This window comes from Dipteris shenzhenensis, chromosome 9 (genome assembly GCF_047967505.1).
Source record: "Dipteris shenzhenensis isolate YYH24624 ecotype China chromosome 9, Dip_SZ_1.0, whole genome shotgun sequence".
NCBI classification, from domain to species: domain Eukaryota; kingdom Viridiplantae; phylum Streptophyta; class Polypodiopsida; order Gleicheniales; family Dipteridaceae; genus Dipteris; species Dipteris shenzhenensis.
In genome coordinates this window covers 54,911,529-54,939,264 of record NC_141604.1, presented here as the reverse complement: position 1 = coordinate 54,939,264, position 27,736 = coordinate 54,911,529, and the positions used below count along the sequence as shown (strand labels likewise).

General features: G+C 45.5%; 2 protein-coding genes across 2 annotated transcripts in view; one reads left to right on the top strand and one right to left on the bottom strand.

Annotated features, from left to right (window-relative positions):
- Positions 1 to 205: 205 nt before the first annotated feature.
- Positions 206 to 27,736, bottom strand: part of LOC147898855 (uncharacterized) — a 54,041-nt gene continuing 26,510 nt past the window's right edge. The window contains exons 5-8 of the mRNA XM_087379238.1: positions 27,137 to 27,246; positions 26,726 to 26,859; positions 547 to 635; positions 206 to 286 (exon numbers count right to left, since the gene is read on the bottom strand). Coding sequence (XP_087235364.1) covers positions 206 to 286; positions 547 to 635; positions 26,726 to 26,859; positions 27,137 to 27,246 — 414 coding nt within the window. The remainder of the gene's footprint in view (positions 287 to 546; positions 636 to 26,725; positions 26,860 to 27,136; positions 27,247 to 27,736) is intronic.
- Positions 17,530 to 18,189, top strand: LOC147898856 (uncharacterized). The gene has a single exon (XM_087378827.1). It carries the CDS (start codon positions 17,530 to 17,532, stop codon positions 18,187 to 18,189), a length of 660 nt encoding a protein of 219 aa, XP_087234953.1.

Here is a 27,736-nt window from a genome sequence, read left to right as displayed (position 1 = left end):
TAATACGTCAAATAAACAAAAGAGAAAGAAAACAAGAATTAAAGAAGAAAGGAAGAAGGAGACTAAGCAAAAATAAACAAGCAAATCAAGAAACAAGATCGACCAACAAACAGGAAGAAAATCTCTCTCTCTCTCTCTCATGCAGGAAAGAATTTACAGAATGAATGAATTCTGTAAACATTAAAAATAAATGAACCCCTTAAACTTATGTACCACTCTTACAAAGATGCAAAACTACATTCCTAACATCTTCACTATCCTGAAAATATCTAAAGAACATATCTTCCTGCATTATCAACACAAGCTGTTGGAGAAAATTGTAGCATTGTGCACCACTCGCCTTTACATAAAACAAAATATGGTTGTGTGTCAAAGAAAAAAGCACTTAATCCTAGAAGCCACTCAACCTATCAAACCAAACAGCATAACCTTGCCCAGGTAAGACCCATGCATTGCACTTTGCTTGAAACCCATTCCTTTGCTGAGAAATTTTCAATTTGAAAATAGAAATATTTATATGGAGATTCAGATAAGGCTTGCATATACCTTCATCAAAAAAGTTGGGAAATACCACCTCATCTTTGCATCATCTTCTCTTTCATTCGTCATATCAATATTGAGCCTTCTGCTCTCTGCTGGAGACCACACAACATAACTAAACACATTACCCAAAGAGCATTAATATCATTTAAATAATATACATGTTCACAAAAACAAGAGACACACATGCATCTTGATTAATCCTTCATTTTCTACAGTGGACAAGGAAAGCACTGAGATTGTTCCCTAATGCACATCCAATTTAGCAGAAAAAGGAACTTACTTGCAAACAGAAACTTACTTGCCTACAACAGCAGCAAAACATCTCTCTAGAGAGAGTCATCTCCTTTAGCACAGCAGTAGGCGATCATTAGAACAAATTATCTATATGACAAATATACTATAAAGGACAACAGTCAAGGAAGTACCAATCCAGCTTTCTGAGAGGCTGGAGGGGGGGAGGGGGAGACAAGAGACGAAATTAACAGCTAACAATGGCATTTAGGTAACATGGCTCCTCCACGGTAAACCATTGAGCTACAGTCCAAGTGGACCAGACACAGCTTTTATTACGTTTGAGAGCAAGCAATCGTTTCTTCTCACCAGAGGAAAATTCAGTAGCCACCATGTCATTTAGGATGGTATCACTACAATATTGACAAATATTTACACCATCAAGATACACAAGGCAGGTAGACCAGACATAATCACAAGAGACCTGAGAGCTTTGTTCTCACATCTTCTCACAAGTCCTAGCAGTTGTTTTGATTCATCACTCAAAGCCGATCGAGATTCTTGAATTTTATGGATCTTTAAAACCTTAGGCATTCCCATTTGCTTACAACGTTTCTCCCTCTTTGCCCTTGCATAAGAGAATGTCCTCTTTCAATCACAGTTACACTGAAACGCGTTTCAGAGCCCAGCCAGGCCTGAAACGCTGTTTCAGAGAAGCCCCGTTTCCTGAAACGCGTTTCAAGGTCTGAAACGTTTCAGGACCTTGAAACGGCTGGCTGAAACGTTTCAGCCAGTCTGAAACGCGTTTCAGAACCCTGAAACGTGCTGTTTCAGACAACACAGGCTGCTAGGTCTCCAAAATCACGCGAAATCCGCCGCCAGCCCCGTTTTTTGTCTTTTTGCTTTCGATTTTGGCCTCCTTCCACTCCTTCAGCCTCATACTCTCTCCATCCTCAAGGTTTTCCAGCCCTCCTTCAGCCCCATTCACTCCTTTCCTCTCCTTTCTCTCCTGCAGCCTGCTTCAGCCCTCCATCATCATCTACTCCCCTCCCTTGCTGACATGGCATTTCCCCGTTTCAGCCCTCCCAAAAATCCCGAAACGTTTCCGTTTCTGTTTGTTCCCCATTTCCCCGTTTCCGTTTCCCCTAACTATGCTTTCAATGAAATATGAGGAAAAATTTACCCTTCCACATCTGGCATAATACAAGCCAGAATTGTTGAGAAAGGGACATGATGAAAAATGTCATGAGGGACAAGAAGAAAAAAGAACAGAAAAGAACAATGGCTACCAAGGACTGAGGACATACAATCTTACAAAGATTGTACGACTATTGGTCAAACAAGGTATTGGTCAGGGAGTGAATATAGACCTTGGAGAGTATACATTCTCAAACCAGGTATTGCAGAGTGAATGTTGAGCTTGGAAACAGTTAAAACGTTGAGAATGTTATTCCATCTATTGAATAAAATAATAAGCCTCCTCTGCTCCGCAGGATCTCTCCTTAAGGCGCCTCGCTCCCTGCTTCATGCCCCTCTGCCATTGCAAATATACTCTCCTCACTGCATCTGCAATAAGCACACTGAAAGGAGCTGCCACTTCTGATATCTTCCAGTAATCACTCAATTAGCTCCATGTGCAAGTATCATTGATCATACATTGCAAACCAGTAGCACTTTTTAAAAACATTGGCATTCCGTTTTCTTTCACTAGTATCGCATTAGTCTAAAATCCCATCCCTTGTCCTCCATTCTTACACATGTTGTTTCCTCACCTTCTCCACATAGTTCCTCCTGCTAGCCTCAACAGTGGATGTGTTGCTTCTAGAGGTGTTTTGGAGCTGGATTGAAGTTGTTTGAAGCTGGTTTGAGTTCTCTTGTCGCCATCCCTTTCATGTGATTGCATTTGGTGATTTTTGGAAGCTTGTTGTTGCTCCATTTGTTGTTTGGAGCTTCCTCTGGACATTACAGCCTCAAGCAGACACTGAGTTACAAAGGGTGTGCCTGGGAGAGTGCCAAAGGGGCAGTGGGTTGCATTTGGATGCCTTGAGGCTGCTTGAGCATGTTGGAAAGTGTATGGATGCCTTGTCATTAACAGTTGGTTACAATCTTTGTGGAATGCTTAGTCACCTTTACAGTTCGTTATGCACAATGGTGAGTGCCTTAGCCTTGCCTTGGCAATTGGGTACCAGTGTGTGCACTAGGATGGAATGCAGGTCATAGCCAAGGTTTGGCTTGGACAGTGGAATAGCCCGTGGGGTAGAGCACAAGGGTGAGCCCTTGTTGCATGTACCAATTTCATTCCTAAATAAATAAATAAATACCGAAAGGGGCGCCAAGTGTTTGGGGCCAGTGCGGTGTCTTGTACTTGGTTTCATTGAGCAGGGGCACTCTAGCCTCCATCCAATTATTTCTCAAATTGTTTCTAAGTGGTATTGTTGAAGTTAAGTGGTTGAAATGATGCAATGTGGCTGTGAATAATGAATATGCAATGCAAGTTATGGTCTACTGCCCTTTAGGAAACTGAAGGCCGGTTACAATGGTCCCATTGCAGCTGTGAATAATGAATATGCAATGCAAGTTATGGTCTACTGCCCTTTAGGAAATTGTCATGTTATGTTCTTGGCTTCATTCCAGTAATCCCTCACCTTTCCTTCATGGGGGGATGTTGGATTATGAAGTCAAAGTGAGTGTATTTGCGTGTCCTAGGTCCCTAGGACTTATTTTATAGTCTAGTGAGTCCTAAACAATGCCACTTGTCATATAAGAGATTATCCCATATGCAATGTGACTTTCTAGAGTCTAGAGACTCACACTATATAGTCTTGTTAACAGAAAAGAGATATATTCCATTCAAAACGAATCCTACAACAGGTGGGAGAGAAAGTACTCTATCCCTAGCCTCAACAATGTGGGAAAAAAGCCATGGTGGTAGTCTAAAATGCCACGACATCCCAAAAGGGGTCAAATGAAAAAATAATGAGCAGTCCCATGTCCTCATGAAGGATAGAAGTCTCCCACGAGCTGCCAAAGAGGTGCCTGTACACCGCTCCCACTGACTCCTGAGAGTGAAGATAATCTCCGCCCAAATGGAAGCGAGAGTGTCAGCCTCCGTGCATAAATGGCCCCCAAGCACAAAAGAACATCGCGAACACCATATCCGCCATAGAGTAATGCTGGAAATCACCTCCCAGGCTGACCCTGCAGGTGAAGTAGGCATGGAATCCTGAGCAGGTACAGGTACCAAAAGTAAATCCTGCGGCTCCATGATGCTGACATCTGTGGGACCACGTCTCTGGCAACGCTTCTCTGGCAACGCTGCATGAAGAAACCGTGGTCTCCTGGCTCTGACTCAAAGAGAGCAAAGGCTCCAGATCCTCTCCCCCAAAGGGCAGCACCCCATGTCATCAGAAAGGACTCGGATGTAACATATGAGAACAACCTGAATATACCTGTCCATACCACTCTAGAGCTGGGGCAGCTCCCTAAACAATGCTTACTAGATTCCTCTGCAAGCTGACAATGCATACACAAGGAGGGTCTACCCATCTGCTGAAGCCAAGTACCCACAGGTATACCCCTATGTATAGTGAGCCAAAGAAAATAGGAGACTTTCCTGGCTCTACTGATGCCCCAAAAGTGAGTCTAGTAGCTCAACAAGAGCTCTGCAGTAAGTCCATGTGCGTGCCAATGCTGTGAGGCAGATGGTAGGTGATGAGAGTCTCTCTGCTGAAGCCTATAACCTGCCCTCGTCGAGTACTGAAAAAAGGGAAGAGGACAGCCGGAGTAGGCCACGTCCACTCACCTGGGTCCCAATCGAGCTCCGCGAGAGGTCGACCCTGAAAAATCCAAAGTCTCCATCTAGGATCCTCTGCAATGGTCAACTTGGAAGGATCTGTGGCCCATTCCTTACCCAGGCAACCAATGACCCTAACCCTCTGCCAAAGGAGCTCTTGTCAATCCAGGGGCGGAGTGGGATACAATCTGTGAGAGGAGTCCGACTCAAAATTAAGTAAACGGTGCCGGTCCTAAACAAACTCCAATGCATAGCCCAGCCTCACTAAAACAACCTGACCAAGTAGAGATGGGATGAACATAGGATGGATCTGTAAGCATATCCCTCCACCCCTGAGGAATAGCTCTCATGATCAGTAATCTGGTGGCAGCAATCTGTCCAAGTGGCCCATGTCTCTCTCTGATCTCGTCCTCTGACATCTCCACACCTCCCCTGAACCAATCTCCGATTGTCACAACCCCCTGAGCATGCCATCTGGCCAAGGGAGTCCTAAGTTCTGTACCAGGGGAAGATCCCTGATACCGAACGAGGGGGTTAAGATAAAGTGGCTGTCGAGCAATTTCCTCCAGAGGGACCTGCTCTGATGAGGTGCTATCGAAAATGATCCCATATCTGAATAAGCCTTTTCACAAGTGGTGAGGAAGGCTGAGAATGCTGGTCCGTCAGGAAGATCCAACGGACTCTACCTGCCCACTGGCCTACCGCTCTAGGGGTGCATTGGTGAATCCCATGCAGTAAGAACTGCTTCCACGGCTGATCTCCTGGAGTCAAACCTCTAACAAGAAGTTTGACTAAAAGGGCTCTGCTCTGCATCTTAGGATCAAGAACCCCAAGTCCTCCCTGCGAGGAGGGTAAAGTGATAGTATCCCATGAAACCCTAGCCCTAGTGTCCTCAGAACCGTCACCACCACTTTACAGAAAGTTCCGGAGCAATCTCCTCACCTGACGGATCGAGTCAGCATGAAAGCACCAACATGACGCAACGTACCACATAGTCGCTAGTAGAACCTGGTTGAGTATCAACGCTCTTCCGGCCAAAGAGAGTCTAGCCGTACTCCAGTAGGCTAGCTTTCTCTGGATACTCTCAAGAACTGGGGCAAACTGTTGCGTCGGGGACACCTCAATGCCAACCTGGAAGCCTAGATATCTCGTGGAGGTGCCTCTGGGAATCCATACAAAGCCTCTGTCTCCTCCCCATGCTAAAAAACAAAGTCCGGAACTCTCACTGCCCCTGTGCTCTCCAATCGAGAGGTAGGAAGAATCTGTAATAGGACTGGAGCATGGTCAGATAAAACATAACCCGGGCGGATCCCAATCTGTCCTCCTCTGGCCTGGCCCCATTGGCCAATATAAAACCTGTCAAGTCTGACCAAAGAAAGAGAGCCATGGAAAACCCCGGACCAAGAGATCTGAAGACTGTCAACCAAGTGACGAAAGTCGTCCAATCGAGCTGCATCGTGAAGTCTCTACTACCTCAATCATCTGCACAATGTCAGGAGGAAAAGAAACTGTGACTTCGATCTCCTCAGGTTCGGCGACGGGAGTGGCATTAGTGTCCTCCATTGTCTCAGCTTGCGCTGTCCAAAGGGGAGGAGCTACCTCTGCTGAAAATACCCACCAAGAACTCGCAACTCACCTCTAGAATCCCAAAAAACCCCTGGTTAAAGAAAGCCCCAAGCTTCAACCTGCGTGGAAAGAAAACAAGCCGCTCAATGCTGAAGCAGGAAGCTCCGCCAATGTCTGGAAACAGCCCAGTCCCTCACCTTACCTTCATGGCGGGACGTTGAAATATGAAGTCAAAGTTAGTGTATTTGTGTGTTCTAGGTCCCTAGGACTTATTTTATAGTCTACTGAGTCCTAGACAGTGCCACGTGTCATATGGGAGATTATCCCATATGCATTGTGACTTTCTAGAGTCTAGAGGCTAACACTATATAGTCTTGTACTAGTCTTGAGTCTTTTCATATCAGTCAACATCAAGCTATCTACATGTGAGTATTTTGGTTCTTCCATTTGAGTTCATTTCATTATGCTTGCAATCTTTCCTTTCCTTTCCTAGAGATAGCTCACCACATGTTCCTTCACTGCCATCATCCTCTCTCGCCCATATTCACTAAAAAACGAGCAATGAGCTTCACCCCGCCCCCCCGGAGCCATCCTATCCCAACTTGCAACATCCCTCACCTTCTACTCTCAGTGCTATATCCCAGGAAAATGCATGTGACTCTCTTATCATCTAGCTTGTTCTTAACTGTGGAGGACCAAAGCATAACCAACCAACCCAAAAAACTTTGAATGGACACCCTTTGGCTTGTAACCGTGCCATGCTTCAAAAGGGGTCTGGAGTCACAAATACTTTTGTGAAGCTTCGACATATGCTGCTGTAACTACAGTTTCCCCCGAAAAATGTTCGACATTTTCTTGTGCTTCAATATGCACTTGGTCCTATCTATTAGTTTCTATTTTAGTTTTCTTCAACTTCATTTTGCTAAGGTAGCGTACCGTGTACTAATGATGTGTCCCATTACTCTTACAAAATCCTTTAAGGGCATGGGACATATACTCTCCCCACCTGTCACTACAAAGTCTCTGGCGTTTACAGCCACAACACTGTCTCTGGAAATTTCTTAAATTAAGAATACTTCTGGCTTTTTCTCATGGAAGACACCCACATGAGCATAGAAAAGTCATCCATGAATGTGATAAAGGGGCTGATTGTGAGTGACAGCGTTCATCCACCTTACGACGTCACTCTGCGCTAATAGCAAGATTTTATAAGGTCTTGCTGATCTATCTTGAATGGCACGCAACGAAAATTTATCCCTTCACATTGAGTATTTTGGGCTGCTCTATGCTAGGCATATCTCTGCATGTTCACCAAACGGTGATGACTAATATACCCTAACCTTGCATGCCAAAGTTCACTTTTTGATGATCTACATGAACCTTATATAGACCCTCTTCCCTTGTGCCTGTAGCAGGCATAAAAGATCTTCGCTTAAGAGGCAGGCACTAGCGGAGCTTGCCAGGCTCGAGGGAGGTCAACCACCAAGGGGCCCGCCCCACACCGCTCACAAGCATGAGTGGAAGAAAGCAATGAAGTCAGCAAGGGAGGACCCCAGTCTGCAGCACGTGGAGGCACGAAGGATCCAGATGGAGCAATATGGAAGCGTGCATTTTGGAGCAGGGGGTGTTGAATCATGGGAGGCCCAATTTGTAAGTATCGATCTCAAATTATATTGCTTATGTAGTTTATTAGGAGGTTGTTTCTTTGTACTAATCCCTCCGCAAATTGTGTCGTCTTGCAGCTTGAGATCGTGGGCAGATACCTTACTCTTGTCGAGACAGCCTACCACCGCCACCATCGCAGAGGAGATACATGGAGGCACTTCTATGATGACGGGTTGATTACTGAGGAGCAGTATATCCAGGCTACTGGAGCGGCCCCCGAGGTACGGCCCCCAAGGTATTTGAAAGTACAAGGGTCACTAATGTGCACTTACCATTATGAGATTCAACGGCCATTTTTTAATTTTAATTGCACTAACTAGGAGCAATTTCCTCTTAATCTCTCACACATGCCATGGGACGTGACCCACACCGAAGATGTCAAGAGCTCGCGAACTGGTGGTGCGCTTGCAAGCCATTCTTTCTGGGTTTGAAACACCACTGTCCAAAGTCCAAATCTCCAAATCCTTTTGTGGATAGTTAACAAGGTACCTATGTACAGGAGGTACTCAATATACCATCTGCATATGTGGCATTCGTGGGGCCTCAAAACATGGCATATGTCCTCCCCTATGCTTTTACAAGCATCTAAAAAGACAACCTTTTTCTATGACAGAAATTACAAAGTTGTATCATCATCTGTAATGAAGTTTGCAACCTCCCCATTTCAGACTGATCTGATTTTTCTGAAAGAAGATTTTACTATTGCCAAGGATTTGGTTCTCCTTCCCTGATATGATTCTCTTTTGGCACTCAGTAAATGAAGTGTCCATAATTGTGGCAATAGCTGCACCTGCCCTTTTTAATAATAGCATTGACATCTCTATCCTTAGCGTTTGATTGATGTGTCACAGGAGATGCAGAGACACAGAAAGACCCTGCTCTACAGCAGATCAAACAGTAGGAGGTGGCAGTACCACCGGCCGGGCACAAAGACATGTCACTTGACTTCTATGCCTTTGACTCAGCCCCGGAACACACAGGTAGAGGAGGAGGAGATAGCTGACATGAGGGCAGCATGGGTCAGCGGGATCAAATCTGTTCCCATCAAGCAATATGTCTCAAATCCAGTTTTCAAGATAAGAGAATGCACCTTCCGGCCTGCTGCCAGAAGACTGACACTGAGATTTTTCCTGAGCAACATTATCCCTCAAGGCCTTCATATAGCTTTTGCCATAACTACGAATGACAGCTTGCATTCGTGTAACAAAGGCTTCCGAGATAAAATCAATACCAATGGTAGCCTGTCGAGATAGTAGCTGAACTGCATCTTTAACCAGATTCTTGTATGCTTCATGCTGCAAATAACTGTTGTTGACAAGAGACGACGCAGAACAATGGAGCATGTGCCACGGAGGACGACCAAAGCACGCACGATAGAGGTCTAGCCCATCGCTGCTCTGCTCAGAGGAGACTGACCGACCAAGGTGCCACCCTTGATATTGAAGAGATCTAGTAGCTAGCTAGGAACGGAATGGAAATGTGGAAAGCATAATGAAAAGCAAAATGGAAAGGAAAATGAAAGAACAAGTGCTAGGCAATGATAACCAAAATACTCACATGTAGATAGCTTGATGTTGACTGATCTCCAAAGACTCAAGACAAGTACAACACTATATAGTGTGACACTAGACTCTAGAAAGCCATAGTGTATATGGGATAGCTCCCAATATGACACGTGGCATGTCTAGAACTCACTAGACTATAAAACATCCCCTAGACACGTAGTACACTCATTTTTGACTCACTTTGGCTTCATATTCCAACACCCCCCCATGAAGGCAAGGTGAGAGACTACTGGAATGGAACCAAGAACCAGAACATGACAATGACGATCATCAGAACTGTGCATGCCGGTCTAGAACTAGACGTGGTTCCCACACAATCTCAGAGGCAAGTGAGCATGGCTCAGAGGCTAGTGAGCATAACATAGAAATCTCATCTAGCATGGCTCAGAGGCTCATCATGCATGGCTCAGAGGTCTAGGAGACCAATACACCAACATCTTGGAACTCTCAAGCCAAGCCTGATAAACAAATAGACCTATCAAAGCCAATACATATGGCTCCCACAGTACATCCCTCCTTGGCTTCATAACAGGACATGTTAGGAAGCCACACACCAAAAAAATAGGAAAACCAATACATCTTTTTAGGAGGACTATCCAAGGCAGAGGACCTTTAGACTCAATGAAAACCAAACACTCAATACATATCATTTCAGGGGGACTACCCAGGGCAGAGGACCCCAAAATACATCAAGCGTGTAGTAATAAATAAAAATATCTCTTTGTGAAAGAGATGCCCTCTAAGTAGCTAATGCACATGTGTGCACATCCCTGCGAGTCGATGACGATGCCCATGAAGCACTAGGCAGGAATGCCCCAAAATATGTGTCGGTGAAGTCCATGGGTAGCTACATGGAGCAATTGCATGATGACTCTCAAAATGCAGGAAGGAGAGTCACCAATGTCGAAGTAGAAGCATTAGGTACCACGACCAATTGGAAAGTCAATCAATGCGAAGTACCTCAGGCACTGATCGAATAAGCAATGTTGAAGAAGTCACTTGTTGATGTAGAGTGATCTACATCAAGCTCGATGTAATACACTAATTAGAGAGATCACTGGAGTGTGTTGGAGAACTCACATTTAGCTCGAGAAGTCTTCACCAAAGTTTGGAGTAGTCACGTGAAGGAGTCACCGCAATGTAAAGTCAAGAGCTCACATCAAGTGACGGGCAGAGAAGATAGAGGCAGCGCAGATAGCAGCTCCAAGAGAATGACGGGCAGAATGCGGGCACGAACCTGTGGGCAGCAGCTCCAAGAGAATGTCGGGCAGAAGAAGCAAATGGCGGGCTGGAGCAGAGGTTAACGATGAAGAGGATGGACAACTCCATGTTGAGCTGGTTGCATCATGCTTGGGCTGTCAAATCATTGAGCTCCAGAACAAAATCCGCATGCAAAAACATATTTCGTTACTTCTTGCAAGGGCTGTAACTTTTCACAGAGAACTCGGATTACAATGATGTAAAAACGAAATTTGTAGTACTCAAGGTACTTTACAACTTTGCTAAAGACACAAAGCCGTGATTCTACTGTTAGATATCAATGCTCCACTCTCGTGTAACTACGCGGGAACCAGCTAACTCTACTTGTAAGCCCCCCATATGAGGAGAAGGCATTTGAGTAGCTAGGTTATCCGGTAGGTCCTGGTTTGGATACCAGATGGGAGCCATGTGTGGCCTGATGGCTAGATGGCTTCAGATAGAGTTGGCACACCGCCATCTAGGCTACATGCAAGTGCGTGAAGGCATCCCTTGACTAACCGCACTGAGGGTAGATGGAGCATTTCTCGAGGCAGCCCACTCTCAGGTTGCGGGACCCGTTTGGAGCCCCAGATGATCCCGGATGGCTCTGGGCCGAACGGACCCCGTAGGTTAGTTGCTCTATTCAGCGCCATGGTTCTAACGTGTGGTTGGTGGCCTATTTCGACCTCCAGTCGGCCGTTTTGGGTCAACTGTGTCGGTCTCCCAATTGGGTCTAACCGACTACGACTGGTGGCTATATAAGAGCAACCCGTGAAGCCCATCATTATCACTGGCTACAGCAACCCTGATTCCTTAGCATCCAGCCTCCGTCCTCTACTGTTTCCAGCACGCCATTGAAGCTTCTCACACAAGAGCACACGGCTGGGAGGCAGCGCCATCTATTGTATCAGTTTTACAGTAATCACATTTTTTATTCTCCATACTATCTGCTTTTCTCTCTTGCATACGAGATCCTGTTATCTGTTGAGCACAGACGTTGTATTGTTTTCTTACATGGTATCAGAGCTTGGGCTCTAGCAAGAAGATTTGGTAGTGTGTTTCTGTTTGCGAGCAGATTGTGAGAGATGGCCCAGCCTGCAAGACTACAAATCCCACCGTTCGGCGAAAGCGCAAAGTTGGACGGCACTAACTATCCACTCTGGAAGTTCAAGATGAAGACCATCCTAAGCGCATATGAGCTTTGGGATACTGCTACTGGGGTGGACCTGAAGCCGGTTCCGAGACCGAATCCAGCCAATGCAGCACAACAGATAGTACCAACTACGGATGAGATTCTCGCGTGGACAAGAAGAAATGCAGATGCGCTGTGTTCTATTGTCTGCAGTGTTAGTGATTCTGTCATGGCGTTAATTCAACATGTCACCACAACAGGACGGTCTTGAAAAATCAGTACGAGACCACGAATCAGACGCGGATTCAGAATCTTGAGACTCAACTCGCGAACGAGAAACTGTCTGAGTCTGAAACAGCAGAGAAGTTCATCACCAGGGTGAAGAATCTGCGCGATCAGATGACTACGATTGGCATCACCATCACCAGCAAGAATCTAGCACGAAGGTGCTTACGGATTCTCCCACCAAAGTACGACGGTCTTGTTACGGCGCTGAATACGCAGAATAGAAATCCGCGCCTCAACTTTGAGGATTTCAGCGCGATGCTTCTGGAGGAGGAGATGCGTCAAAAGACGAGGACTAGAAAAGATTCGACTTTCTATGCTTGATCAAAGAAAGGTAAGGGTAAGGACTCTGGTAACCCATCTTCTTCTGATGATAAAAAGAGAGAGAAGAAGATCAAGTGCTTCTATTGCAACAAGGCAGGGCAAAAGCAGAATGAGTGCCGGAAGAAGATTGCAGATGAGAAGAACGGAGTAAAGAAAGAGTCCAGCAACAGCGCGCAGGCAGTACCAGTAGAGCTGTTCGTAGCAATTGAGGAGATTTGCACGGAGGCAGTTCATGTACCTGCGGATGAACCTTGGATTATTGACAGTGGTGCATCACACCACATGACCAGTCGTAAGGATTGGTATACCTCTCTACATCCGGTAGGGAATGACATCCTGGTAGCAGTCGGCAATGATGCAAAATGTCCAGCAAAAGGAAAAGCTACGATTGCTCTCAAGTCATATGGAGTTATAAAACAGTTGTACAATGCTCTTTATGTGCCAGATATCAAGAAAAACTTGTTGTCCATTTCTGCGATCACCGATCGGGACCTCAAAGTTCAATTCGATAAGAATGGTGCACAAATTTTGGATCTTCAAGGGAAGGTCATTGGTAAAGATACACGGCGCAACAACATCTACGAACTCTCAGTTTTCAGTGCTCGAGCCGATGTGAGCAACACTAAGCTGTGGCATGAGAGGTTTGGTCATCTAAACCTTTGTTCTTTAAAGGAGATGCATAAAAGTGGAATGATTGCAGACCTACCAAAAATTACAGATCTTCCCGATGTATGTGAAGCTTTCATGATGGGCAAGCAGCATCGGCAGCCCTTTCCTAAAGAGGCCAGCAGGGCAAAGGCTCCTCTAGAGCTCGTTCACACGGACCTCTGCGGAAAGATGGAGACGGAAGCTTTGGGTGGTTCCTACTACTTCATGACGTTGATCAACGACTACAGTAGAAGGATATGGATATACTTCCTGAAGACTAAAGATGAGGCTTTTAGTAAGTTCAAAGAATGGCATGTAATGGTCGAGAAAGAAACGGGGAGGAAGGTGAAGAAGTTGAGATTAGACAGAGTTGGTGAGTTCACATCAAGTGAATTCGAAAGTTACTGCAAAAGTCACGGGATCAAGAGGCAGAAACCCCCGCCACATACAGCACAGCAAAATGGAGTAGAAGAACGCAAGATGCGCGTCATCTGCGAAATGGGCAGGAGTACGATGAAAGGGAAAGATTTGCCAAAGACTTTCTGGGCTAAAGCATGTAACACGGCAGTTTATATTCTGAATCGTAGCTACACAAAGGCTGTGAATGGGATGACTCCACTGCAGGCCTTTTCTGGTAAGAAACCTTCAACTGCACATTTCAGAGTTTTTTGATGTGACTGTTTTGTGCATGTCCCTGATGCTAACAGGACCAAATGGGAGCCGAAGAGCCGGAAGTGTATTTTCTTGGGCTACAGTGAAGAGGCGAAGGGTTACCGTCTCTATAACCCTGTTACCAAGAAGGTAATAGTAAGTCGCGATGTGGTCTTCTCAGAACAGCCGCATCAATTGGAGAAGGATGCTTCCTTTCCAAACAACCAGGACCAGGATATCCATCCAGTACAACCACCAACAGCAGACCGAACTCCCCCAACGGTGCTTGGGAGGATTTAAGATAAAGAAGAGCCTGCAGAACCACAATGGCAACGGCCATTCCCGAAGTGGGTAAAGCAGCTTTTGGACGGCAGAGAACCTCCAGCCATTGAGGAGGAACCATCCGAACACTGCCGGTCCAAGAGATTAGAGGAGCAAAGATGGACGCAGGAACGCTTGGTCAACTACGATTTGATGACAAAGGTGATCCGTGCTGAAGAACCCAAGTGTCTTGAAGAGGCACAGGGTGATGATAGGTGGATGGAGGCTATGCAGTCGGAGTATGGCTCCATAATGAAGAACAACACTTGGGACCTTGTGGATCAACCACCAAAACGCCAGGTAATCAGAACCAAGTGGGTGTACAAGACCAAGTACAAGTCCGACGGCACATTGGATAAGTACAAGGCTCGGCTCGTGGCAATAGGATTCGCACAGGTACATGGTTTTGATTATCAAGATACTTTTGCTCCCACAGCTCGACTAACCACAATTCGCAGTGTTTTGTCTTTAGCAGCCCAGGGAAGTTGGCCTGTGTTTCAGATGGATGTAAAATCCGCCTTTTTAAATGGAGATCTGAAGGAGGAGGTATACGTGGAACAACCACTAGGTTTTGTGATCCCCGATTCAGAAGGTGAAGTCTGTAAACTAAAGAAGGCACTTTACAGGCTGAAACAGGCCCCACGAGCGTGGTACCAGCGGATTGATGCCTACTTTCTGCAAAACGGGTTCAGGAGGAGCCCATCTGATGCAAATTTGTAATCTTCAAAGAAGGAGGCAGGTGTATGATCGTGATCCTTTATATGGACGACCTTGTCATAATAGGGAACCATGAAGAGGAGATCTCGCAGACAAAGAAGTTGCTAGGAAGAGAGTTTGAAATGACAGACCTCGGACTGATGCATTTCTGTTTGGGGATTGAAGTTTGGCAAGAGCCAAAACAGATCTTCATTTCACAACTGAAGTATGCTGGAGAGATATTGAAGGCATTTAGCATGGCTGAGTGCAAGACAGTTGGCACCTCTATGGAGGTTGACGTGAAGCTCTCAAACGAGGATTCATCACCACTGGTGGACGAAGCGAAGTACAGAAGGCTTGTGGGCAGTTTGATTTACTTGTGCAACACGCGGCCGGACATCAGCTTTGCGACTGTTGTACTAAGCAGGTTTTCCAATAAGCCCCGGGAGAACCATTGGAGGACAGGGATGCGGGTGCTGAAATACATCAATGGCATCACCTATACCAAGGGCAACATCTTGACCGGATTCTGTGACTCGGATTGGGCAGGAGACGTGGACAGCAGGAGATTAGTGACAGGTTACTGTTTCTCACTTGGATCTGGAGCTGTGTCATGGGTCAGCAAGAAGCAACCCACAATTGCTCTTTCGTCTACCGAGACTGAGTACAAATCAGCATGTTTTGCTTCTTGTGAGGCAGTGTGGTTGAGGAGGATTTTAGGGGACATGGGTGCAGTGCAGAACAAGCCTACGCAGTTATCATGTGACAATCAGAGTTGCATGGCAATTGCAAAGAACCCTGTGTTCCATGCACGCACAAAACACATTGAGATTCAATATCACTTTGTACGTGAGCTCATCATGGATGGAGAGGTCGACTTGGTGTACTGTCCGACTACAGAGAATGCTGCGGACATCTTCACGAAGGCTCTTAAAAGAGACTTGCTGGAGAGGCATCTTTATCGACTTGGCATTGGGCCGAAAAAGTAAGTTCACTTTCGGGTGGACATTAAGGGGGCGTGTTAGATATCAATGCTCCACTCTCGTGTAACTACGCGGGAACCAGCTAACTCTACTTGTAAGCCCCCCATATGAGGAGAAGGCATTTGAGTAGCTAGGTTATCCGGTAGGTCCTGGTTTGGACACCAGATGGGGGCCATGTGTGGCATGATGGCTGGACGGCTTCAGATAGAGTTGGCACACTGCCAACTAGGCTACATGCAAGTGCGGGAAGACATCCCTTGACTGACCGCACTGAGGGTAGATGGAGCATTTCTCGGGGCAACCCACTCTCGGGTTGCGGGACCCGTTTGGAGCCCCAGATGATCCCGGATGGCTCTGGGCCGAACGGACCCCGTAGGTTAGCTGCTCTATTCAGCGCCACGGTTTTAACGTGTGGTTGGTGGCATATTTCAGGACCGACCTCCAGTCGGCCATTTTGGGTCGACTAGGTCGGTCTCCCAATTGGGTCTAACCGACTACGACTGGTGGCTATATAAGAGCAAGCCCGTGAAGCCCATCATTATCACTGGCTACAGCAACCCTGATTCCTTAGCATCCAGCCTCCGTCCTCTACTATTTCCAGCATGCCATCGAAGCTCCTCACACAGGAGCACACGACTGGGAGGCAACGCCATCTATTGTATCAGTTTTACAGTAATCAAATTTTTTATTCTCCATACTATCTGCTTTTCTCTCTTGCATACGAGATCCTGTTATCTGTTGAGCACAGACGTTGTATTGTTTTCTTACATCTGCTTCTAGCAGCGTCACATCGTCCGCAGGTCACAGAAAGATGTAGTTGAAGTAAGGAGAAGAGAGGTGGCAGATCATGGCATGGAGAAGAGAGCTGAAGGAAGGAGAGAAGAGGGCAGCCTTCCAAGGAGGAGGAGTTAGAGTAGCTTCATTGGCCTCCCTCACCTCAACCTCTTGGAAGGAAAAGGGAAAGAGAGAGCAGGGCTAGGAACATGGCTCTGATACCATATGAAGAGATCTAGTAGCTAGCTAGGAATGGAATGGAAATGTGGAAAGCATAATGAATAGCAAAATGGAAAGGAAAATGAAAGAACAAGTGCTAGGCAATGATAACCAAAATACTCACATGTAGATAGCTTGATGTTGACTGATCTCCAAAGACTCAAGACAAGTACAACACTATATAGTGTGACACTAGACTCTAGAAAGCCATAGTGTATATGGGATAACTCCCAATATGACACGTGGCATGTCTAGGACTCACTAGACTATAAAACATCCCCTAGACACCTAGTACACTCATTTTTGACTCACTTTGGCTTCATATTCCAACAGATATGGCTCATCGTATATAGAGATCTCAGAGACCACGCTCCCCGCCACAGCAAGAGACAGCTCGACAACTACAAATACGCGACAACTTTGCGTCTCATTAGAGGGCTACCATGACTCCCGGATATGCCCTTGGAGCGTTTGCACTACGTACTAAAGTCTCCCGAACATATGGCAAAGTTGTTCATGCAGAACATTTTCAAATACCATGGGATGCCTCAGTCTATTGTAAGTGACAAAGATCCACGCATGACCAGTCTCTTTTGGAGAGGGCTCTTTGAAAATATGGGCACTACGCTGAGATTTTCGTCTTCTTTTCATCCCCAGTCAGATGGGCAGTTCGAAGAGGCTAATTTGACTGCTCTTGATTTGCTGAGATGCTATGTGTCTGAGCATAAGACACAATGGGAGCAGTTTCTACCCTTAGTAGAATTTGCTTACAACAATACTGTGCATACTTCCACTGGGACAGCTCCTTTTGAAATAGTGGAAGGAGGCAGAAAAGCTCCACCTATCTTGCATTGAAAAGATAAGATTTTTGAAGCTGATAGGTATGTTGAAAGCATGGATGTGGCATATAAGAAGGTGAAGCGGGCTCTCCAGAAGACTCAGGCAAAGCAAAAGAAGGCTGCTGAATGTCAACGTCATGAATTGATATTTAATGAAGGTGACTGGCTTCTTTTGCGCTTTGAAAAGGCAAGGCTGAAAAAGAAAAGGAGCAAAGACCGGATGTTTCCTAAACTCAGCATGAGATATTATGGGCCTTTTCAAATTTCAGAGAAGCTAAGTGTAGCTTACAAGTTGAAGCTACCGGATCACTGGAGAATTCACAATGCTTTCCATGTGAGTCTCTTTAAACCTTTCAAGGGTGATGTGCCAGAGGATATGCCGGATGAGATGCAACCAAAGGTTGAGGAATTGGATGAGATCCTAGTTCCAGAGCACATTTTGGCACATAAGGAAAGGAAGATCAGAGGTAGAGTTTCCCGCCGATACTTGGTAAAATTCAGAAATTATTATCCATTACATGCAAAGTGGTTGGAAGCGGGTGATCTGGCAAATACACCTAAGTTATTACAGCTCTATCTAGATGCTTTTCAGCTTGAGCCAACCTTGGTTGTGGCTCCTTCAGGCTCAGCAAAGCGTAGGTCTGAAGCATTGCCTAATGCTCAAGAGAGGGGTAGTACCTCTGTCTCTATGTTACACACATGCTTAGATATCTAGAGGCCGCTTGGTGACATTGTTTCTTTCACCCGAGGTACTGCTTGCTGAGAGTATACCTGCCTTGGAACTTCTATGATCAGCGTACTAGTCACTATGAGTTGGTTTTTGCAGTTAACATGGATTGTTATCCTAGATTTTGAACAATCGTATATGTTGTCTTCAAAGTTAATACATGATTTTATGATGGTATATTCGCATGTATTTCAGTTATTGCATATCCTTGTAACATTCAGATGCAATCGAGGACGCTTGCCAGGTTTCAAGAGAGGGATATGTCACGAGGGCATGCGTTTTGATGCTCACATGTGGCCTCAACCCCAATAATCAAATAGCGAGGGTACAGGATGTGGGTGTGCAAGTTCACCCTAGGCAATTGTGCCTTGGGGGCAACTTAAAGGTTTAGGGCCAAAAGGGGCCCAAAAACCTTAGGCCTTTCATGTTGGTTATTGGTCGGCCTTTAAAGAGGCCCCACTAGAGGGGGCCTAGGGGCAAATGAGGCCCTTGGGGGCAACCCAAGGCATGGGATGCCAGTACAGTTGCAGAGACCTGAGTGTACGGGTGATGTACAATCCGTACGGTTGCTTCATGGCTGGTCATTGTAAATGCACGGGCTGCTTTTGTAAGAGGTTAACAAGCTGAGGTTGGCCCCTTCACAGTCGATTATTGATTCTGTGCCTAGGCTCAAGTGGGAGCTACAAATGAAGGGCACATCCATCCCTTCATGTGTTTGCTCGTTAGCATTGGGCTGTGTTTTGAAGAGACTTGCTTGATAGGGTGAACACAATGTATGCTTGCAGACATTGCTTGTACTTTTGAGTACCGGGGGTAGCCTTTCACCCATTGTTTGGGTATCCCAGTGGATCAGTGAACACTTGTAACTGTTGAGGGAGCGTGTGGCCTTGCTTGGGCTGTAAATAACGGCTTCCATGTTAAAATGCAGATGTTTGCACTGAGTATGGATGCCTATGGTCACATGGGTGTGATAGCAGAGCCCCGCAGGGTGATATTAATGCCTCTGAGTCAGAGAAGAGCATTGAATGCGTGTGAGTTGGTACTCACTGTGTAATCCCTTTGTGGCACACTTCATTTAATAAAGAAATACCACAAGGGGTGCCAAGGCTTTGGGGCCAGTATGTGTCTTTGTATTTTGAGCAGAGCGCTCTAGCTCCCCCTTTTTGTCTACGAAGTGTTTACCGAGTATTTTATTGTGAAGGCTTTTGTTTGGTTAGTGTTTTACCACCCTCTTGTTAGCCTTGAGGCTGGTTTCAGAATCCAAGTGAATCCTATGTCAATTCCCCAATCTAGAGTGTCCTCATCACTAATCCAAAAGCCATTGGATTTGTTCCAATTAATATGAGCCCCTGCCGCAGTGCAAAAGAAATCCAATGTTGTCTTGAATGAGGTGAGTCTCTGTGGTGTGGCATTGAAAAAAACAGATGTATCATCCACCAACTCACTATCCAATAGCTCATCCTCCTGTCTCAACGGAAGACTCAGCCCTATAATATCAGCTTGAGTTCTAAGGTAATAGCTCATAGCTTCGGCCACAAATAAAAAGAGAAAGGGGACTAAAGGGCATCCTTGACGGACCGATCTGGTAATCTAAAACCTGTCTCCCCTGACTCCCCCAATGAGAACCTGGCTATGGGCTGATCTGTAGAGAGCTGACGCCCCTCTAATCCATGCATCTGTGAATGAAAAGCGAGCGAGGGTACCCTCTAGAAAGCCCCAGTCTACTCTGTAAGAAGCTTTCTCAAAGTCCAGGAGTAGAATGGCAAGCCTATGGCCATTATGAAAAGCCCATCAAAAGCCTCCCAAAATGAGAAGATGTTAATCGAAGATGCTCCTACCATGCACAAATCCTGTCTTCGTATCATGTATAAGATCTAGAAGAAAGGGCTGCAAATGTAGGCTGATTGCTTTTGCTAAGATTTTGTACAAAGTGCCCAATAGAGTGATCGATCTCCACTGAGACACTAAATTCCTGCAACCCCCTTTTGGGATAAGATGAATGAGGCCGTCAGTAAGTGAGTCTGGCATCTCACCCGAGTCCCAAACGCCCTGCAGGGCTTAGGTATGCCCTTGTGAAGGGTAGAGAGAGCAAGCAGTCCTGACCTCTATGTTGGTGAATGGTGCATTAAGTGAGACCATCATATCTCCAGTCACCAACATAGGTAAGTGCTGCCAAATAACAACTCGAGCATCATCTCTGCCCTAAGTGTCAGGATCTGCTGTAAGAAGGGTATCTAGATGTGTCTGTAAAACTCCATCTAGGTCAACAATCTGTGAAACGCTCTCCTTACTATGTCTCGGGCCAAGAGTAGAGAAGAACTGCTTGTTGATCCTACCTCCCGTCTGAGTACAAAATGACTCTTTGGCATTAAAGGCATACTCTGCTCTCTGATCTAATAATGACTGTTGCTGAGCCCTTGCTATAGCAAGGTGCTCCTGAACCCAAGCATCTGTAGGTCTCTTCTGCTCTTCCCTCTAAAGAGCAGCCAATTGCTGGCGGACGGGAAAAGCTGCCCATCGTGATTGTGAGATACCCAAGTCCGCAACACTGCCTCTGTGAGGCCCTCCTCTGCGTAGAAAGCATCTGGAATCCTGATACTGGCAGAGCGTCTCCTCACATGAGGATCTGATACAAACAGAACAACTGGAAAATGATCTGAAAAGGACACCCCAGGTGTAATGCATACTATCCCACCTCTGTCCAGAGCCCAATCATCCACATAAAATCGCTTGAAAATTGATCTTGTAGTTGTCTTTGGTAAAAGAAAGGAAATCAACTCTCACTCAACTTGTGCAAGAGTTTAACGAGGAAGGAGTTGTTATGTACATCTTGAAGAATTGGTCATTCTTAAAGGCAAAGGCAACAATTTTTGTCTTTGATTTCACCATATTAGCGGACGTGCCGGATGGTCCAATCAACAAAGACTTGAAGCAAGCTTTTGTTAGCCAAGTATCACGACTTGACTATGGAACTCAAGTAACAATCTTTGCGTGCACCTTTTTAGTTTTGTTTTGAGGTTCGTTGACACAAGACTTTTCCTAAATTGCAGGTGTTTGGGATTTTGCACTTCACCAACATCAATACAAACGTGCTTGCGTTCGTTTGTGAGTCATGTGGAGGTGTCTAAGTTAGCCGAGACACTCTTTGTCCTTATTTCCAAGCATCTCTACCACTGTACTGAAAAAGGAAGGCATCCTAGGCTACTCTCTCTAGGGAATGTTTACCACCTTCCCTACCTCCTCTTTTGCCTGTGGGCATTTCAACCATGTTGAAATCACCCCCAATGATCCCATCTTTGGATATTACATGCCCCCGAATAGTGGATCTCTTCCAAAAAGAATTCACTATTCTTGTTGTTTGCATAGAGCTACTGATTTCGCAGCTCTTGGAAAACAGTAGCAAGATGTTCCTTATGCTCTTCTTCGGACTTAGAGAAGACAATGATGTCATCGAAGAAGGTACTTGTGAACTGTCTATCAGGACGGAAGAAACGATCCATCATCCTGTTAAAGGTTTACCTTTGAAGGCTTTTGGTGCTTGGTTCTCCCTCTACTTCTAAGGCTGAAATTCCCTCTTTTGAGCCTTAGGAAACTCCTATACCTAGATGAATCCAGGAACATTCCCAAACTCATCCTCTAAAAACACAACATAGTGCAGTTTCAATCTCATGATAGTCACTCACAAGGTTGAAAACCATAAACTCCATCATGCATAGCAGGGACTAGCTACTATGACATCCCCACTGACGTCATCAGCGCCCAACAGTGGGTGTAGACCATAGTATAAAAATATGCTCTCACACATACAAATCCACACACCCACACATACTTGAGCATCCATTTATACAAAGTCTTTGTACTGAGTTTCTGTTGGCACTCCGGAGGTGAAGGGCAAACTCAGTCATGACGAAGGCTAGCACTAAAGGAGAAGGCTAATCAAAAGGTAGTCCAAAATCTCTTCATTCAAGCTACAACTACTTGTGAAGTCTATAAACGTTTTCATTTTAGTCTCTCCCCAACGAGCATCTAAATCTAAATCTAGCTGATAGGGCAATGCACCATTTAAGATAGAAAGAATTATCACAATACCAGCAGGCCACAACTTGGACGAAAACTTCACAAGGTGAAATTTGCATGTCCGCTAATACGGCAGAAGCATATACCTAGATGAATCCCTGAACATTCCCAAACTCATCCTCTAAAAACACAACATAGTGCAGTTTCAATCTCATGATAGTCACTCACAAGGTTGAAAACCATAAACTCCATCATGCATAGCAGGGACTAGCTACTATGACATCCCCACTGACGTCATCAGCGCCCAACAGTGGGTGTAGACCATAGTATAAAAATATGCTCTCACACATACAAATCCACACACCCACACATACTTGGGCATCCATTTATACAAAGTCTTCGTACTGAGTTTCTATCGGCACTCCGGAGGTGAAGGGCAGACTTAGCCATGACGAAGGCTAGCACTAAAGGAGAAGGCTAATCAAAAGGTAGTCCAAAATCTCTTCATTCAAGCTACAACTGCTTGTGAAGTCTATAAACGTTTTCATTTTAGTCTCTCCCCAACGAGCATCTAAATCTAAATCTAGCTAATAGGGCAATGCACCATTTAAGATAGAAAGAATTATCACAATACCAGCAGGCCGCAACCCGGACGAAAACTTCACAAGGTGAAATTTGAATGTCCGCTAATACGGCAGAAGCATATACCTAGATGAATCCATGAACATTCCCAAACTCATCCTCTAAAAACACAACATAGTGCAGTTTCAATCTCATGATAGTCACTCACAAGGTTGAAAACCATAAACTCCATCATGCATAGCAGGGACTAGCTACTATGACATCCCCACTGACGTCATCAGCGCCCAACAGTGGGTGTAGACCATAGTATAAAAATATGCTCTCACACATACAAATCCACACACCCACACATACTTGAGCATCCATTTATACAAAGTCTTCGTACTGAGTTTCTGTCGGCACTCCGGAGGTGAAGGGCAGACTCAGCCATGACGAAGGCTAGCACTAAAGGAGAAGGCTAATCAAAAGGTAGTCCAAAACTCCAGCGGCTGATCATACCTATCTTTTCTTTAGCATTTCTACCCCCCCGCCGCACAGCACTTTCTACCCCATTGAGTTCTTACTCCACCTACCATGATTTACGCTTTGATCGCAATCACTCACCTACTTATTCTTGCCGTTTGTACATACTTCTCGCATACATTGACTTTATACCCCTATTAGAGGATCGTGCTGCCCTAGTTACTCGCTCACTACATGAGACTGCTCTTCACGCCTTCCCCCATACCACCCGCTCCACCTGCCCACCACCACCTGGAAACGTACCATGTAATAGCTGGTACAATGATGAGTGTAAGGCTTTATGTCGTCGGCTCAAATTCGAAACAAAAAATACCCTTCAGGGCACGAACCAGAGACGCTACACGAATACTGTCGTTTGGTATGCAGGAAGAAACTGGACTTCGTGTGTTGGAACGAGGAGCTACTGAACATTCTGTTCAGTAACAACTCTAGGGACTTCTGGCGGAGATTTCTAAAGGGACGATTCCCCCCACCACTCACTAACACTCAGGTGTGGACTGATTATGCACGCACACTCTATGATATTCCAAATCAACCAGCCCCTAACCTATCACATATGCCATGCCCCACGTCCTACACCCTCTTCACTGAGGGGGGGGTAAAGGATGCCGTAATGAAACTTCATAATGGCCGAACGAAGGATCATGAGGGACTATGCACTGAGTTCATTGCATATGGGATTAACCTCCTAGCCCCGATCTTAGCCAAGCTATTTAATGAAGCAAAGAACTCTTTGCTTGGGGTTCCCACACACCTAGACCATCAACACTATCTCACCCATCCACAAGGCGGGGGATCCCATGAACCCAGAGAACTACAGGACCATTATGATTGGACATGTCATGTCCAAGATTTATGCATCAGTACTTGATTCCGAGGTCAGCAGATTTGCGGAGTGTTGAGGACTCAGAGCAACGGGACAGGCCGGTTTCATGCGAGATCATGGGACCATGGACCATATTCTCACGCTCAGATGTATCATCGAGGAGGCAAGGGCATGGAAGCAGAGGGTTTATTGTTGCTTTGTGGATTTCCACAAGGCATTTGACACCGTTCCGAGAGCCACCTCATACAACGCCTACAGGATTTCGGTTACGACCAGGAGATCATTTGGGCTGTCATGGCACTTTATGAGCGAGTTTCAAGCAGAGTCTGGACAGGATCTGGATGGACAGACGAGATCATCAGCACTATCGGGGTCAAACAAGGGTGCCCATTATCACCTACCTTGTTTGGCCTCTACGTCAACGAGCTCGAGACAGTGATGCAGGCATAGGGTGGGGTAGGTTGCTCCCTCACGGGCATGCTGATCCGGATATTACTTTACGCAGATAACGTGGCTCTCTTGTCGTTCTCAGCAGAGGGGCTCCAGAGACACCTTGACGCACTACAGTCCTTTTGTGAGTCTCATGATTTGAAGGTCAACCTGGGTAAAACCAAGGTTATGATCTTCAATACATCTCGAGCCGTCATGCGAGATGCGCATTTCACATTTGATGGGTCCCCTGTTGAGATAGTTTCATTATATACTTACCTTGGGGTCGTCTTTTCCGGACCCATCTTCACCATGAGACCCGCGATGCATGCACGCCTGAGCAGAGGATATGCTTCATTGGCTAGGCTAGAGAGACAGTGCTTCCGCTCTCACTTTCAGGATCCACGGACCAAAGGGTTGCTTTTTGACTCCTTGGTCCACCCAGCAGGGATGTATGGCAATCCATGTTGGGGGCTAGACTTGTCAGATACAGAGTGGGTCAGGGTGGAGCGGCTATAGGTTCTCATGTTATCACGGATGATCCGTGGTCAGCCATCCGTCCCTCACCAGATCATTCAGGCGGAGTTTGGGTCACCCCCATTACAGCTAGATGCTGCATTTCAGGTCATCACATATCTGTACCGAGTCAAGGAGTATGGGGATTACACATCCGGGCGTAGCAGGATACCATGGCTAGCATTGTCCTCTTCTATGGCACTTGCAACAGGGGGGCCAGAGGTGCTAGTATGCACGCACAGAGAGATGGTTTGCAGGACTCGGGCTCCACATGGACAGACTGCCTCCTTTCCAGTACAGCATGGATGCTCTCTTTTCTCCCCTCCTATCACACGAGGTCAATCAGGTTATCCGTGAGGATCTACTACAGCTACACACATTCCGGACCTAGTTGGGCCCGAGTGATCTTCCAGTGAAGCTGGGCTTCTACAGAAATCACTTCTTACATATCACAGCGGAGGGTTTCATTCATCCACCAGGATACACGCACATTCACCTACCCCCCTCGCTGAGGATCTCTCTTAGGCAGTTCCGGGTCTCTTCACATAGACTTCGTATTGAGAGTGGCAGAGCAGAGCGGTTACCCAAGGAGAGGTGCATATGCACACTATGTGACATGCAGGAGGTTGAGATAGAGAAGCATATCATCTTCAGGTGTCCTGTCTATTATGAGATCCGAGGGCGTTTCTACTGCCTCTTCAGAGATAGTTATGGAGTTATGGCCCGTTTCCTCTCCTACCCAGACCAGTGATGTTTGGCTTCTTTCATTCATGAGGTGCTCAGACACCGCGATAGGATAGTTCGAGCATGGAGACATGAGCAGACTTCCTCCTCGGCTGATACTTCTCAAAGCTCTATCACGGAGTTCTTTTAGCCAGATCACATAGACCCCCACGAGGCAAGGCCTCGACATGACCATGACCCGGCAGCTCAGACAAAGGGTGGACTCACAGATCATACTTGGGGACATCCCCTCCTTGTTTAGGGTCGGAGCCCAACCGACGGGGGTCACAATGGCCCTGGTCAGACGCAGAGCTACCACCAGGAGAGGTACCAGGACTGCACCCCCAAGGGGGCAACAACACTCTATTGCTGACCTCATGCCTCCACTTCCACAGCCCCATCCATCCTGATGTCCTACTGCTGTCGATGATGATGATGATGATGATGATGATGGTTATGATGATGTCGACCGTGATGCTGAGATTGATATATATATATAGTCGAGATATGACTATGTTGTACTTAGGATTTAGTACTGTCATTTTGTATTTTCTGCATTCTGCATTGGTACAGATGCTCCTTTAGTAGCTCCACTACCACAGCTCATTATATCAGGTTTTTCAGTCTCATAGACCCATCGGTCTTCTGAAGACTTTAATAAACTTTCTTTCTTTCTTTCTTTCTCTTGGCTGTTTCTTTCATACTTGATAGAGGTCTACTTCAAGCAAAAAAAAAGATCGTGAGATGAATTAGGAGGCTCGCCCTTTATTCTTTTCAATCAGAATAAAATCCGACATACTGAAATATGTGCAAATAGTAAAAAGGTTAATAAAACCGATGGTTGATATTAAAAAATTGAAAACTAGTGACAGATAAGCACTGTGAATAATAACAATGAAACTCTCTAACCTTGCAGGACTTGGGCATCCGCAACATTTGCTTTATCAAATTCACTCTGCGGGTAGTTTGTGTGCTCTTCACTTAGTTTTTCTCCTCCGACTAATTTATGCATTGCTGTTCTTTCAAGTTCCTGCATGTGTAACCTTCAAAGAAACAAGGGCATGACGTTAAGGTTGGCACAATTTATCAAAAAAGAAACTGCTCCCCAGAGACACTTCCCTCCGTAAGCCATTCATCTCTCTCACCAAAAAGGGCAGGAAAATAAATTAATTAATTAAATGGTGTACTTAAAGAATTCCTTTTGCGCACTTTACATTTCATTTTGTTTATTGCATTTGAAACAATTCTGCTACTTTTCATTCACATGTTTCTTAAAAAATAACCTTCTGTTGAGAAAATTTATAGTTGAATAAAACATACAATTTCAAGTCATGGATCTGCCTTTGAAATTCAATGCGCTCAGATTGTAGTATAGAAGAAAGTATTTTGATCTCCTCTACTCTTTCCATTTCTCGAATCTTGCATGTTTCCTGTTTCATGGTGTCCACAAATGTCTTCTAAAAAACTATGCAATCAATCAAAGATGTTGGTTTGTCAATTTTATCTATTATATGCCATGACATCATACTGCATAAAACAGATATCTGACAATTATCATGAAAAAAGGCTGTCCTTATGCCCTTTTCCCCTTAAAAATGGGCCACAAGTCCAAGAAAATAAGGTTGAATTTATCTTGAAAAATGATGCATAACTGAAATTTTGAAATCACCATCCTGAGTCTTTATACAGAAAAGTATTTCTTTGCATGGTTTTCTTGTCTTCTTATACTTAAGCAGTCCTAGAGGAAAAAAAATTGCAAAATATAAAAGCAACATGAATTATTTTATGAAGCTTCCTTACGACAAACAATAAAGGTTAAACCCAATGGTTAGGAGTTGGAGATATAATAGAGCCGAAGAAGTAGCACTTATGTTAAGAGACACCGAGGCTAGCCAGCATACAATGGGCAGAATCACCAAG